The sequence below is a fragment of the Oryx dammah genome, unplaced genomic scaffold, assembly GCF_014754425.2.
Source record: "Oryx dammah isolate SB20612 unplaced genomic scaffold, SCBI_Odam_1.1 HiC_scaffold_21, whole genome shotgun sequence".
Lineage (NCBI taxonomy): Eukaryota > Metazoa > Chordata > Mammalia > Artiodactyla > Bovidae > Oryx > Oryx dammah.
In genome coordinates, this window is record NW_024070205.1 from 20,475,704 (window position 1) to 20,491,736 (window position 16,033).

At 44.0% G+C, this 16,033-nt stretch overlaps 1 protein-coding gene across 4 annotated transcripts in view; it reads left to right on the forward strand.

The window, feature by feature from the left end:
* The window catches only part of ABL2 (ABL proto-oncogene 2, non-receptor tyrosine kinase), a 100,246-nt gene extending 85,315 nt beyond the window's left edge, over positions 1–14,931 (forward strand). For 2 of the 4 annotated variants that reach the window (XM_040263894.1, XM_040263895.1), the window contains exons 9-13: positions 612–764; positions 1,637–1,726; positions 4,199–4,372; positions 4,923–5,156; positions 5,466–14,931. In XM_040263894.1, coding sequence (XP_040119828.1) covers positions 612–764; positions 1,637–1,726; positions 4,199–4,372; positions 4,923–5,156; positions 5,466–6,646 — 1,832 coding nt within the window. In that variant the 3' untranslated portion in view covers positions 6,647–14,931. Of the gene's footprint in view, positions 1–611; positions 765–1,636; positions 1,727–4,198; positions 4,373–4,922 lie in introns of all 4 variants that reach the window. The other 2 variants (XM_040263892.1, XM_040263893.1) reach the window with 1 other exon arrangement.
* Positions 14,932–16,033: the final 1,102 nt, after the last annotated feature.

Here is a 16,033-nt window from a genome sequence, read left to right on the forward strand (position 1 = left end):
TCGAGAATTCTAGATCATGTTTTACCAGCAATCTCAAACTTCAGAGTAACCTGTGACAGAATCAAGCAAATTCTTTCTTCACATGTGAATTTTATATGATTTCATATGTGTCCATTTTTATATTCTTCCTTTAGTATCAGTGACTTAAAAATTGTGCAACTCATTAAATAGATTGTAAGTTGCTTTAAGAATAGTTTTGATTATACCCCAAACTTCTTATATGGTCCTAGTTTATTCTCCCTCGTTGTAAAGGAAATCCAAATAAAAATTGGGAAACTTATTTATGTATTTATTCTGGTCGCATCTTGTGTGACCCTTAGTTCCCTGACTAGGGATTGAACCTGTACTGCCTGCTGTGAAAGCATGGAGTCTTAACTGCTGGACCTCTAGGGAAGTCCCCAAAATTGGGAAATTTAAAGAAAACTGTCTTTAGATTATACCTAAACTTTTCCTGTGGAAAATATCTTGAAGAACAAGTCATGTTTTAAGAATTATGAGTATACTAATATTGTAACATTGTGAAAATTTGAAAGAGAAGTTACCTAATGGTATAAAATAAATAATAAATCAGAAGAGACATAAAAGCTCTTTTTTTGCAATCCCTTCTGCAGCGTTTGGGGTGCTCTTATGGGAAATTGCTACATATGGAATGTCACCGTATCCAGGTATTGACCTGTCTCAGGTCTACGATCTATTGGAAAAAGGATACCGAATGGAGCAGCCTGAAGGATGTCCCCCTAAAGTGTATGAACTTATGAGAGCATGTGAGTATTCTTGCAGATTTTAATTTTGAAGTAGTTTAAGTTAGCAATTCTGGATGATTAACAACATAGAAAACATTTTTCCTATCAGTGTTGTAAGATTGTATTCAGCCTCGTGACATAGAGTTGGTCACTGATCAGCCAGCTGGGATACTGTATGCTCTACTACTGAGTCATACTGGAATCCTAAAAATCATTGTCCATGGCCAAATACTCGGTTTCCCAAAACATTTGCCTGTATAATACAGTAATAAAAAATGGATTTGGAGATTAGGTTGGGGAGGGTTGCTCTCAGCTACACAGAATGAGTATTGAAGACTGGAGAATGCATGAAAATGACTAATGTGATATGTAAACAAGGGCATCTGACTTCTTAAAGATGAAGAAGTAGGGAGGTGAGTAGTGAATTAAACTGCAAGGTATTTGAGTCTCATTATTTTCTCATTGAGCATTGATTGCCTACTGCTCTCATCAAATGTGAATTCCAGACTCCCCTTTTCTGATATACTGTTATGTTTTGGAATGTGTGCAACTAATTGTGAGTGAGTGAGTGAGTGAGTGAGTTTGAAGACAAGTTTTACTACTTTTCATTTTTCCAATGGAAGAAAACTTCTAAACCATCTCCCCACCCTCTCTGCATCCCTCTAGTGGAGGGAACAGGGGCTGAGACTGCATAGAAGGACTGGCCCTAGGAAGTGGGTTCATCACACCTCTGGGGCTGAGACTAAGAAATAGCTGCCTCACTGTCACTGCAGACTTGCTGTAACTGCTTTAGCTAGCACATGTCCCAGTGCATGGAACTCACCCTCAGATGTGCCCTGAATATTTAATTTCTGCCAAGAAGCTTTTACTACTGTTCTCTTTTGGTTACGTAGGCTGGAAGTGGAGCCCTGCCGACAGGCCCTCTTTTGCAGAAACACATCAAGCTTTTGAAACCATGTTCCACGACTCCAGCATTTCTGAAGGTGAGAACCTGGTGATTTACTGTTGGTGGGGGCTAGTTCTGGGTGCTGGGGATGATAACATTCCAAAAATGATAGTGTCTTATAATTTGGGACTCCATTTCAGGATATTGAATTAATTCTTGGCCTTTATTATTGTTTTCTTTTTTCTTTTTTTTCTTTCGCTGTTTTAAAATGTATCTTTGTCTCTCTAGTTCATATTTTTAATGAGTATGAACAAAGATTTAGCTGTAAGGGTGCTACATCAGAGTGTAGTTTATAATACTGAAAAATTAAGAACATTTAAGTATCCAGTATGTTAATTATTACATCCCTATAATTGAGTAGTTAAAATGATATTCTTACATATGTTGACACAGAAAGGAGTTTAGAAAGAGAATGTTAAATAAGCTAAGCTATGAACAGTGAGAATCTTTTTCTTATGTAAAAAACAAGTATATGGACACATACAGGAAGTTTCCTACTTTTGTATATAATGTCTCTTTAAAATTATATGCAAAAAGTCAAACAGTAAATGTACTTGTTGGAACTTCCCTGCTGGTCTAGTGGCTAAGACTGTGAGCTTCCAATGCAGGGGACCCGAGTTGGATCCCTGGTCAGGAAACTAGATCCGTCGTGCCACACCTAAGAATTTGCATGCTGTAATAAAAGATCCCACATGTCTCACTGAAGATCAAAGATCCTGCATACTGCACCTAAGACCCGGTGAGGCTAAATAAAAATAAATACTGAACAGATTAAATGCCCAGTCAGAAAATAAATAAACTTACTTCTTAGGAAGAGAGACACTGGACTTCCCAGGTGGTCAAGTGGTTGAGAATCTGCCTCCCAGTGCAGAGGGCGAGTTCGATCCCTGGTCTGGGAAGATTCCACATGTTGGGGGGCAGCTGAGCCTATGCGTTGTAACTAGTAAGGCCTGTGTGCTCTAGAGCCCATGCTCTGCAATAAGAGAGCCACCACAGCAAGAGGCCCACACACTGCAGCTGGAGAGTGGCCGCCGCTCACCACAACAGAGAATGCCTAGAGCAGCAGCAAAGGCCCCACGCAGCCAACACTAAATACATACGTGAATAAATGAAATTTAAGAGATAGAAAGGCTATTCCTCGAGAGCTAAAAACACAGAATTCTGAGTTATACTTGCCTATTAGACATTTTGGTGTAGTTCCAGAGTTGTATACATATTTTTTCAAATTTTTCTTTATAATTGAACAAAGCACTCACTACTTAAGTTCAAGTTAAAAAATGTTTGAAGAAGAAATTAGGCAAGTTGATTTTTTTTCTGCTTCCTTTAGTGATTTATTGTGTTTTGCTAAGAAGAAAGGAAAAAGTACACCACCAGAGTTTAATGACAAGTATTTCCATCTTCGACCTTCTATATATGGAACTTCTACAGGTTGGGGAGGGCACAGCTCGTCCTCTGGGCCATAAGCAGCTCCCTATCAGAGCACTTTCTCTGTACCCTTTTGTTCATGTGGAGGCAAATCCTGAATATCATTGGAATCTCATTGGCATGGCTTGAATTATGTGCTATGTACCCACACTTGTGGGGGATCAATTTTGAAAAATAATTACCAAGAATGTTGTAAATTACAAAATTCCAAAGTTTGACTGATCCATACTTCATTTTTATTCAGGAATGATTAGCAAAGTGAGTCTTTGCCTTATTATTAAAAGCCACAAACCTGATGGCCACTTTTAATCAGCTGAGGCTTACTTATAGGGTGAACACGTTTTCAGGAGCCTCATTTGCTTCATCAGCATGAAATGTATCTAGCCTCCTTTTTTTTGCAAGGCACAACCTGAAAATAAAAATATCTGCAAATAGCTGTTTGCTTTGTTCAACCTCTGAATAAGTTAGTAAATAAGCATATCCAGTTGACCAGTGAACATATGAAATCACCCATCATCAGAGATGTACAAAATAAAACAATGAATGGCCACTACACACCTACCTCCGAAACGCTAAAATTAAAATCAGACAAACAAACGTCAGACTTTGGCAAGCATGCGTAGTAAGCAGACCTTTCCTATAAGTTAGTGGGGATGGAGATTGGGACAGCCAGTTTGGCCCTGTGACCTACCGGTCCTGCTCCTGTATCTAGCAGACGTGCATACCATTGTTGCAGTCAAAGACACATAGTAGGATGTTTCTAGCAGTGTTAATAACCCCGAACTGGAAACAACAAATATTCATCAAGAGGAGAATGGATGAATTTTGGTGTATTCACATATTTGAACAATACACAGCAACAAGAAAACCCCCTGCTACATTGAGTAACGTGGATGAATCTACAGCTAGAATGCTGAGCAAAAGGAAGCCCAGACCCAAGGGTGCATACTTTGCACTTACACATGTTTCAGTACTCGTCCTTCAGGTCCTCTCAGTTGTCTGCCTGTTCTGAAAAGAGAAAACTCCCTTTTCTCTCTTTTGTCATGAAATTGTTCTTTTTCTCATTGCCCTGTCCTCCACACAGAGGTTGCTGAGGAGCTTGGGAGGGCCGCCGCCGCCTCGTCTGTGGTTCCGTATCTGCCCCGACTGCCTCTGCTCCCTTCCAAGACCCGGACGCTGAAGAAGCAGGGGGAGAACAAGGAGAACATCGAGGGGGCACAAGATGCCACAGAAAATTCTGCTTCCAGTTCAGCACCAGGTACGAGTCCCTGGGGAGGCAGAGGCAAACTGCCTTGTTTAAAGAGCCATGGGGCATGAAGCTTTTATTTCCACTTTCCTGCCCGTCTTCCTCAAGGAAAAGTGTGGCGGGCATCTGTTTCATTTACCACTCTACTCCACGGCTCTGTGTTGCCAGTGTTTGCATTCGTGATCTGTCCATTCAGCACACAACTCTGCCGCCCACTCCATTTCTTAAACTCCTGATTCTCAGATAGTTGCAGTCCTTATGATTCTGGCAAAAATTTCTTCACTGAGTCTGATAGGTGAAGCCAGGTTGTGCTGTAGTTGCTAGAGAAAAGATGGATGTGGTGGTAAAAACCAGCAGGTTTATATCTTTCCATTTATATCTCACATTACATTTGGAACAGCAGTGTGACATGATAATGTATTTATTAGTTTCCTCCAAGTCCTGCTAACACTTGACTTTTAATAGATACCAACAACACTCTTCACAGTCCAGCCTTAGTAACTCAGGCGAGTCACTTACTCTTCACAATGCTGATTGGCTGTTCTTTTTTTTTAAAAATCAGGGTTCATTAGAAGTGCACAGGCCCCCAGTGGGTCCCCAGCACTGCCTCGAAAGCAGAGAGACAAGTCACCCAGCAGCCTCTTGGAAGATGCCAAAGAGACATGCTTCACCAGAGATAGGAAGGGAGGCTTCTTCAGCTCCTTTATGAAAAAGAGAAACGCTCCCACACCCCCCAAACGCAGCAGCTCCTTCCGAGAAATGGAGAACCAGCCCCACAAGAAATACGAACTGACGGGTAACTTCTCATCTGTTGCTTCTCTGCAGCATGCTGAAGGGTTCTCTCTCACTCCTGCCCAGCAAGAAGCGAGTCTGGTGCCACCCAAGTGCTATGGGGGTAGCTTTGCACAGAGGAACCTCTGTAATGACGACGGTGGTGGGGGTGGGGGCAGTGGCGCTGCTGGGGGTGGGTGGTCTGGCATCACAGGCTTCTTTACACCACGCTTAATCAAAAAGACACTGGGCTTACGAGCAGGTAAACCCACAGCCAGTGATGACACGTCCAAGCCTTTTCCAAGGTCAAACTCTACATCTTCCGTGTCCTCAGGGCTTCCAGAGCAGGATAGGATGGCAATGACCCTTCCCAGGAACTGCCAGAGGTCCAAACTCCAGCTGGAAAGGACAGTGTCCACCTCTTCTCAGCCAGAAGAGAATGTGGACAGGGCCAATGACACGCTTCCAAAAAAATCAGAGGAAGGTGCCGCTCCGACCAGGGAGAGACCAAAAGCCAAACTTTTGCCCAGAGGAGGCACCGCTCTTCCTCTCAGAACCCCCTCTGGGGATCCAGCCACTACAGAGAAGGATTCTCCAGGGTTGGGGGTGGCTGGAGTGGCAGTTGCCCCCAAGAGCAAGGAGAGGAATGGTGGGGCACGACTTGGCATGGCTGGAGTCCCAGAGGATGGCGAGCAGACCGCCTGGGCTTCTCCAGCCAAGACTGCCGCGGTCCTCCCAACCACTCATAACCACAAAGTGCCCGTCCTTATCTCACCCACTCTGAAGCACACTCCAGCTGACGTGCAGCTCATTGGCACAGACTCTCAGGGGAATAAATTCAAGCTCTTATCAGAGCATCAGGTCACTTCCTCTGGAGACAAGGACCGACCCCGCCGGGTAAAACCAAAGTGTGCCCCACCCCCACCACCAGTGATGAGACTACTGCAGCATCCGTCCGTGTGCTCAGACTCCACGGAAGAGCCAGTCGCCCCGACTGCAGTCCAGCCCAAGTCAGAAACACAGGAGGGAGGGAAAAAGGCGGCTCCAGGGGCGGTGCCCATCAGTGGGAAAGCTGGGAGGCCTGTGATGCCTCCACCTCAAGTGCCTCTGCCCACATCTTCCATCTCGCCAGCCAAAATGGCCAACGGCACAGCAGGTACTAAAGTGGCTCTGAGAAAAACCAAACAGGCGGCCGAGAAAATCTCAGCCGACAAAATCAGCAAGGAGGCCCTGCTGGAATGTGCTGACCTACTGTCCAGTGCAATCACGGAACCTGTGCCCAACAGCCAGCTGGTGGACACTGGCCACCAGCTGCTCGACTACTGCTCAGGCTATGTGGACTGCATCCCCCAAACTCGCAACAAATTTGCCTTCCGAGAGGCTGTGAGCAAACTGGAACTCAGCCTGCAGGAGCTGCAGGTGTCTTCTGCAGCCGCTGGCGTGCCCGGGGCAAACCCTGTCCTTAACAACTTGTTGTCGTGTGTACAGGAAATCAGTGATGTGGTCCAGAGGTAGCCACCGGTAGCCAAGCGGGAAGATGCACACGTTTCTGAGGGGAGAGGGGAGGGGACTTGTTCTACTTGTGTTCTCGTTTCAGAAAATGGAAGACTGATACTTGAGTGTGTTTCTGTGAAGTACCTCAGATCTCTGAGTTCTCACGTTTACAGGTTCATCTCAAAAATAACAAAAAGCAAAATCCATAAGAGAGAGGGAAAATAGATGGGGGGCAGGGCAGTCGTGGGCCGAATCAGAAGCTGCACTGAGGCATCAGGGACACGTGCCTGTCGAGCCACGAAGGACCGAGTCCAGCCCGTCCTTAGCTGGAGTGACGTGAGCTGGCCAAACAGGGCTGTCCAGCGAGGCCGCTGGGTCCATGCCCAGACAACGGGGTGGCTGTGGCTCTTACTTTGCACCACATGGAAGGGAATTGACTAGGGGCTCCAGTAGGTACTAGTGGTACTGAACTCAGTGAGTGGGTGGGGACGAGGCCAAGAAGTTTTGTTCAAGGCTGTTGCAAGCTGCTTGTTAGCCTGGCTCCCACAAGGTCACGGCTGCAGTAAGAGCTGCAGCTCAGATGGCTAGATGCAAAACTGGGGAACGTGGCCCTATCTGTACATACCTGTCCTTTTGTCTGTTGGTGTGTTAGTGGTGCCGGAGGTAAAGAACGCTAGGATGTGTGTTCAGGGAGATTGAAACCTCCTCCTACATTGTATACTGCCTAGCAGAAATCACTTCTCCCAGGCTAGTGTCTGATTTCATAATGGGTGAGGGTGGGCTTTGTGCTCATTGGTGCCTGTCTGTGATCCATAGGCATAGGGGGTGTCTGGTGGTTTTTCTCTGCCCCCTGCTGGGCAGGCTGTCTTCCTCTGTCCTGGCAGCATTCAGGGCATTAACCAGCATTGAACACTATTGAAAATAACAGTCCTGGACAGGGCTCTCAGGAGAGTCCCTCCATACTGACATACTGGCCAAGGACTTGAGCAGCTATGTATGTTTCTTTATCAACTAAAGTGCCAGGGAAAGGGTGTCTTCTTGAAACCCAGCATTCAGCCAAGGAGCCTGTGACTGAAGGGAAAAGCTGGCTTGGTCCTAATGACTCTTTCTCTGAACCTTTCCTCTCCCTTATCACTTTAGACCCAATCCAGGTAGACAGTGGGGAGAAGCATTCTCTCACTCTGTGTGGATTTCAAATGAATCACCCTAAGTTATTGTTACATGCTTTTCTTCTTTCACTGACTCCCCCTGCCAATTGTTGTGCTTGTTGTAAAGATCATATTGGAAATACTCTTTGATATTTATTTTTTCATTTCACCTCTATTTAAAAATGCATAATTGAAGGAGCAGATCATTTTCAGGGGACACCAATTAGATCTTGGAGACCTAATGGTTCCCTTTCCTTCCCTATTCAATTATTGTTACAGAAGTTAATTAGGATCACTTCTGAATTTAGAACCAATTCTAATTGGTTAGATGTTATTAATACTCTCGATACCAGGTCTAAGTCCAGTGACCACTTCATTCTCTTTTTAAAACTTTATGCCCCCTCCATTCCTGCCTCCAAAGAGAATGCAATATTTTTTAAAAACTCATTATTTTTTTCTCCCAAAGGAATATTAACTTAGGAAGATAGGAATTCAGCACTGGTGGACAGTGAGTTTTCTTCCTGGCTCTGTCATTGATCCACTGTCAGCCCCATTGCCCCTTCTTTTAATCTATTAAATGGAGGTAATGATACATGTTCTCAAGGATGTTTTGCAAATAAATGTATAATTATTCCTTTGAGAGCCTCTCTGGAAAGCTCTTTAGTGTAGTATTGTTATGTATGAATACACGTTTTTCATTCTCCTTTTTCATCATCTTTGCTTGGTAGCAGATGATGAAATTTAAAACTGCTGTGATTATACTAATCAGGCTAAGGGGAAAAATGGTTTTGGACAGAGTTTGGCATCTTTGACCAAGAAGAAATTTTAGTTTTCATTAGAAAGAAAGGAATTGATTCTTCCTATGGGTGTTCCAGAGGAGTGCCAGGCAAAAAGAAGAAAAAGCAGGGAAGAGACAGTATTGGGCATTCCTTTCAGGGCTTGGGTTATCCTTCTGACTGTTACTTGCAGGTGGAACGCAGGCAACCAGAGATCTGGCTAATCTCTTTGTAATGTTTAGAAGAGTTCACTTTAACTTGGATTTGAAAACCAACAGTCCTCTGGCCACCTTCTTCTTTGCCACTCTCCATCATATACTTCCATAAACTTGAAATTGTTTTAGCAATTAGCCTTTTGAGGGTGGGGCAGGGAAAGCTAAAACTTTAGAATATTATTATGCTGCTTTTTAAGTTTATCCCTGTCATTGTGGATGCAAGTTGAGGGATTAGAATCGTTTTTCAGGGGATTTTCTTTCTTTCTTTCTTTTTTTTTTTTTTTTTTAAAGCAAGGGGTCTTTTCTTGAGAGCTCTGAAAATAAGCCTTGGAGGAACACTACTGAGTGTATTTAAGCTCCCTGGTTTTCTCACCGAAGAGCAGTCTTTGAGGGTGAGGGCTGGGTCTTACTCAGGGGTAGCACCTGGCTCTGTCTCATTCATAGTAGGTGCTCAGTATGTCCATGCGTGGATTTTCATTTTTCCCTCAACACTGTCAAGAGTAGCATTGACTGTGGCAGCATACTCCATCCATGTGATGCTTTAACTGCAACTTCAGGAGTTGAGGGCTCAGGGTTCAGGTTAAAGAGACACTGTCAACTTACTATGAAAATGTAACTTAGGTTTTTTTCCTTTTTCTACTTGAAAGGGACCAGATTTTTAAAAAAACTAACCATATATAAATTTAAACATTTGAATTCAAAGCAGAGAAAATTACTTTTAGAAACTAAAAATGTAGTTTAATTCTGTCTAGTTTAAAAACAAAGCAGACAGCAGGAGCAAAAGCCCTTCTACAAGGTGTTGAAAACTTTCTAAAGTGGTTACATGGGTGCGTCCCTTTGGGGTTGCCACAGACGGAGTCTTCTCATGTACAGATCATACGATTTCAGTTTAGATTTACTACCTTGCAATGCAGTGTTGTGTAAAATGCATCTTGTTTGTGCTTTACATGAAGTATTTTCTTAAAAGGCTTTGTGTACAATTAAAATGTGTATATTTTCCTACAGATCTCCATTGTGACTTTCAGAGATATAGCCTTAAAAAAAAATTGGTCCTGAGAAATTTATTCAGTGTTCTTCCAGATGACCTCTATACATTGAAGTTATTAGGTCTCCACTAGACCCAGTGGCACCCCACTCCAGTACTCTTGCCTGGAAAATCCCATGGGCGGAGGAGCCTGGTAGGCTGTAGTCCATGGGGTCGCCAAGAGTTGGACACAACTGAGCGACTTCACTTTCACTTTTGACTTTCATGCATTGGAGAAGGAAATGGCACCCCACTCCAGTGTTCTTGCCTGGAGAATCCCAGGGACGGGGGAGCCTGGTGGGCTGCTGTCTCTGGGGTCTCACAGAGTCGGACACGACTGAAGCGACTTAGCAGCAGCAGCAACAGCAGACCCTTTTTTAGCTGAATTATGGGGTTTAAGTTAGAATTTTTGTACACTTCAGCTGAAAGTTGACTGGTAAAATAGTGCCCAGTTAATAAAATGCTGACTTTGCTAAGGCACCACCCATATTTATTTAACAAAGTCATGCTTTAAGGCTTTTAAAGCTTTTGGGCTTTAAGGATACAGTTTAGATAAGTGATTAAGAGTTCAGACTCTAAAGCCAGTCTAGAAGGCAAGTCACAGTTAAACTTCCTCAGCCTTAGTTTCTTCATTGGAAAACAGGGATAATAATAGTAACTACCTCAGGGTTGTTGTAAGGATTAAATGAGATAATGTGTGTAAGATACTTAGCTTGAGTGGCTGGCATGTAATGAGTACTCCACAAATGTTAACTACTACTGTTATTAACACTTAATACAATGAGCTTTTGCCAAGGATGTGCAACAAAATTTCCTGGAGTTTTTAAAAAAAATCCTGATTCATTGGCCTCACCCTGTGGAATTCCCTGTGGGGCCAGGTCTCAACCAGTGTGTTTTCCAAGAATCTCTCCAGCACTGTGAGCAGTAGCAACACTCCAGCTTTTTTCTTCACAGCTTAAGAAATGGGAAGAGAGGATGTTGAAGTTACTTGCCCATGAGCTCAGAGCAGTTACTTAGTGGCAGAGCCAAGGCTAGAGTGTGGTTCTTAATTCACTTTCTCACTTTGGGGTCTTGCCACCGTTCCTGTTGCCCTGTGAGACACTGCAAAAAAAGTGACTCAGACAATCCGTCTGCACGGGTGCTGCACACTTTCTAAAGCACACGTTCCTGGCACTCTCTGACCTTAAGGGCCTGGAATGTTAAGTAATGGCTACACTAGCAAAGCAGGCATTCAGTAGAACTCAGTAATTTAAAAAATTATATGGGGTCATTGTTTTGGACAGACTTGAGCGACACAGCAATCTGTACTTTGTAATGAAGTAGCAACTTAAAGAAAAACCTAGTCCTACATTCCTTTTTCTTAAACAGAAACAAAAAACTTTATTGTTTCGTATCATTTTAATAATTGACATAATATATGAAAGCACTTTGAGAAAAAGTAATATAACTATAAAGTGGTGTTATTAATGTCTATTTAGACATAGACATCTATAATGTCTATATAGATGTCTATAATTTAGACATCTAAATGTCTGTTTAGGTGATGATTGACTTATAAGTTTTGTGTGCAGGGGACCCGAAAATAGAGATATATAAACAATCAGCTCTGTGATTTATCACATTTATAAGTATGAAACTGCTAAATGAGTATGTGCAGGTGTAGCAACTCTTTTGCTAAAATGGTAACTCAGTGCCGAATAACTTCCCAAAACTAGGGACCAACTTTCTAGCTTAATTATAAAACTTCAGTAACATGTACTCACTCTAGAACAAAGAAGCTCTTCTAGGGACCTTGACTCAAGAGTGAGGCGCTCTCACCCCCGAACATTTGTCCACCACATGCTCAGCCATTTCATGTCCTAAATATAGATGGTGGGAGCAGACTTGTTACCTGTTCATGTTGACAGTGTCTTTTTTAACCTATGTCCTGTATAGTTTTGTTTTTGGGGGGCGGGGGGGATGGCTGTAGAACCAGTGCACTTTGGGAATTACTTTTCTAGGATTTCCTACCAATTATAGATGAGCTTGACATTTACCATCCCCTCCCCCCCTTTTTTTTGTCTCCTAAGAGGAGTAGCGGAACATAACTCACCTCTTTATTACAAAGATACTCAAGAGGAAGTTGTGTTGGTGGCCACTTCAGAGTTGTAGCTCACTGCTTTTGGGCCTCTCCTACTTCCTTCCATTTTTGCTACTGATGTCACTGTTACCATCAGGCTCTGCATCCAACCCCCCACGCCCCAAGGCATTCACGTTGAGCTGACAGGGTTGTCTATGTTTTTATTCTTGATGATTTTGAGGTTTCATCACCTTGCTTGCATTAACTCATTCTACCTGGATTTGGGGCCATCTCTGTGTCCCAAGCATCTGTTATGACCAGTCATCTTAAGGTAAGTGTCTCTGGACATAAATTTCTTCTTATATATTAATAGACTTCAGCTGTCTGTATCTCTGTGTCAGCTTCTGTCAAGCCAGTAGCTCAGTTCTTTGGTAATCTCCTGCTTCAGTTGGGGACGTGTGGGAACAGGTGAGAAATAGGGAAAGGCAGCCCTGGGGTTGCCCATACCTTCCATGTGACTGCTCAGCGACATCTAGCCAGAGCCTCACCAGTCAGAGAAGAGGCCTTGGGCTGGTTCGGAAACTTGTCCCACTCTTTAACAGTGGGGAATTTATATTCTTTGGAGGGAGTTCAAGTTTTTCCAGCTACCAAACTTTTAAAAGTAAAGGCTGGCTTTTCTTTGGCAAGCCAGCATTGTTGCCTGGAGTGACAATTACCATTACCTGCTTTGTTGCAGCTCCATGACAGCCAGACGTTCACTGCCATCCTCTGCCCTCCCGTGTGACTTGGGGGAGGGGGTGGGGAGGATCTCAGGGCTGGGGAATGGGCGGAGCCCTGCTCCCGAGCATCTGAGCCCCAGTGGCCCCAGCCTGTCCTCTGTGACGTTTACTGAAGAGTCCCAGAAGACAGTCTCTGCCCTGGGGCTGCTGCTTTTCACACCACCCGCCTGAGCTGTGTGTGTTCTGTCTTGAGATAACAAGGGTGCAAGAGATTTCCTTCACTTCTGACTCGACATCCTAGACCCACATCTCCCTTGGAAGTTAGGGAAGAGTCCACCCTGTGATCACCCAGGTGATCACCAGTGTTTTTCTCCAGGTGAGGAGGCCAGCGTGGGGCATCTTGATTCCGGGCTGACTTGGAGTGGCAGAGGTCATTCCTAGAGAACTGTGCCTTCGGAGATGGGTTTTGTTTGTTTTGCAGAGGAAAGGGTTTGTCAGCGAGGTTGATGTTGCATGGTTATTGAACTAAAACTGGGGGAAGCGAGCTTCCTGGTGGCGGTGGCTTGGAGCCACATGGGCTGTTCTCGCCACATGGGCTGCTGGCTAGGTAGACGCTGCATGTTTCTCCCCCTGCTTGGTGAGCTGGCGGGGAGACGCTCTCAACTGGGCCCTTTCCACCCTCCAAGTGCACTATTACAAATTTGAAACAGTTGACCTCTCCTAGAAAATTTACATCCTTTCCCTTCCCCATTGCTCTGTGATCTGAACACAGCAGCAGGGCCTGTGACCTCAGCCCGCCGTCACGGGTGACGTGTGTGCAGATCTTCAAACCTGCAGCCCATGTATGGGAAAGGATGTCTCCTTTTAAGTTGAAGGGCCGTGGCGCGCCCCTCACCCCTCCCCACCCCCCCAACACACACTGTCTGTGTCTGTTCTCTGAGATTCTCTGTTCATCATTGTACTCAAAGCAGCAAGTTTCCAGATTCTTCCTGTCATTCAAGCTGCTGAGCTATTGTACACACAGGGCTTGAGGTCTCGGTGAATTCTCGCTAACTCTTTAGGACATGGGGGAGGTAGACTGTGAAATGCCAGCAGGCTTTTAGAAAGGAAATGCAGTTTGTCTGGTTGGTGCTTGCTTAGATTTGCCTCTGAGCCTCAGGATAGGCATTTTGAGTCATGTAATTAAGCAGTATAAACTCTTAATTGGAGAATGGGACTTCTGGCTAGTAAAGTTTTCACATCAAAAGGTAATTTTCAGCATTTCTAACACAGTAATAACATAGGTAGGCCAAACAAATTTATTCTTGGTTCAGAAGATATTGGTGGAGAATCCAAATACTGTTCTGTACAATTCAGAAGTAGCGTACCATGTGTTATGAGTGGCAAGAATGCCACGAGACAGATGTTTCCAATAGATGAGGGCCAGACAGCCAGCCTTCCTCTGTTCTGACAAACCGGTTTTCACTGTGACCGCTCTTGGAACTCCATCATGAAAGACATTTGCTGAGACTTTGAGAAGTCACCTTGATTAGACTGTCCTTCAGAGAAATTAGTATTCAGCAGCTGGAAGGACCCATGAGGTACTCATCTCATCGTTCTTTAGGGCGTATGTTTGGACACCACCATATTTCAGATCTGCGCTGAAGGGTACATGTGATTCCGCATTGTGTACATACACTGTTGTTGTGCTAAGGAGGAGGGGCGCGGGAGGAACTACTCAGATTTCCCTGTGGTGACTGGAAGCTGTGCCCTGGTTAGTGGGTGTGCTGTGAACAGGCTGACTGAGCTCTCTGTGCATGCTCAGAGCCCTGTCCCCTGGGTAGACCCCACACTTTTCTTTCTCTGCAATCTTAATTCTGTAGTGACTATCAGTGGAGAAACTCCAGTGTTGTGCTCGCTTGGCAAATAAGTTTGAACATTTCATGGTGGTTGATAGAACTTTGTCCTTAAACCATATGATTCAGATTCTTTAAAACTTGTTTAATGTTTATACCAAAGGTCACGCTCTGCAGGTATATGTGTGAGGGGTGGAGAGGAGCACGTCTGGAGGGCCTACCCCTGGGTGCGTTGCTAAGGGGACACGGTGAGACAGTATGGGATTTAACTGAAAACACATCCGTCCTGGGTCACATTACCAGTGTTGTCAGGTATTGGTTCTTAATTGTTATTGTAATATATTTTCAGGTGTTTCGTTTTTCTAATTTAATACTTTCACCCTGTTGTCTGACTGTGAACTGCTAACAGTGTTAAACTTGATGTAAATAATGAGACCCTTGAAAGGGGAATGCTGTCTGCCTGTTGTCTCACAAGGCTTGCCAACTTGTGTTTTATTTTAAATAAAGGTTGCAATATTTTATTGTCAATATAGGCTTGTGATTGGAGTGTTTACCCAATAATTTTAATTGATAGGTAATTTAAGCATAATTTCTCTTTATATAATGGTATCTGTAAGGTAAAGAAGCTGATTTTAGCAAGCATCCCCTGAACATTCTTTTGAGTGGTTCTTTATTATGAGTGTGGCTACTAATCCTCTGATGGATTAGTTTTGGAAATGGCCAGAGGATCACCTGTAGCCCAGCTGATACATAAGGTGAGTGATGTGTGTGAGTCTGTCCATCCATCCATCCAACATGAGCTGACTATAAAATGAAACTTCATGCTCTCAAAGTTCATTCTGAGGACAGCTCCAAATGAAGTTCTAAAAATATTTGGGGCCAAAGCAGCATTAATGGAGTAAGTATAGAACCTCACAGGGAACATTCTAGTCTTCGACTTGGTCTTCAATTTTTAAGAAATGAGTGATTTCATTGCTTTTAGAAGTAACATTTGAATTTTATTAATTGGAGGCTAATTACTTCACAATATTGTGGTTTTTGCCATACGTTGACATGAATCAGCCATGGGTGTCCATGTGTCCCCCAGCCCACACCCCCCTCCCACACTCCTCCCCATCCCTTCCCTCTGGTTTTGAATTTTTAATATGTATATTTTATGAAGTGTAGTTGACTTACAGCGTTTCAGGTGCACAGCAAGGTGGTTCAGTTGGGTGTGTGTGCGTGCTCAGTCATGTCCCACTTTTTGGGACCCCCAGGACTGTAGCCCACCATGTTCCTCTCATCATGGGACTCTCCAGGCAAGGATACTGGAGTGGGTTGCCATGCCCTCCTCCAGGGGATCTTCCCGATCCAGGGATCAAACCCACATCTTCTGTGGTTCCTGCACTGCAAACAGTCTTTACCGCTGAGCCCCTGGGAAAGCCCCCACTCAATATATGTGTATATATCGAGTCAGTTATACATATACACACATGCTATTTTTTTATTATTTTCTGTTATGGGTTATTACAAGATATTAACGGTAGTTTCCCGTGCTGTGCAGTAAACGTTTGTTGCTTGTGGCATATCCGTGTTTTTCAATTAGAAATCTAGTACTCGTATCTAGTCTGTTTCACTTTTTCTGTTTCATAT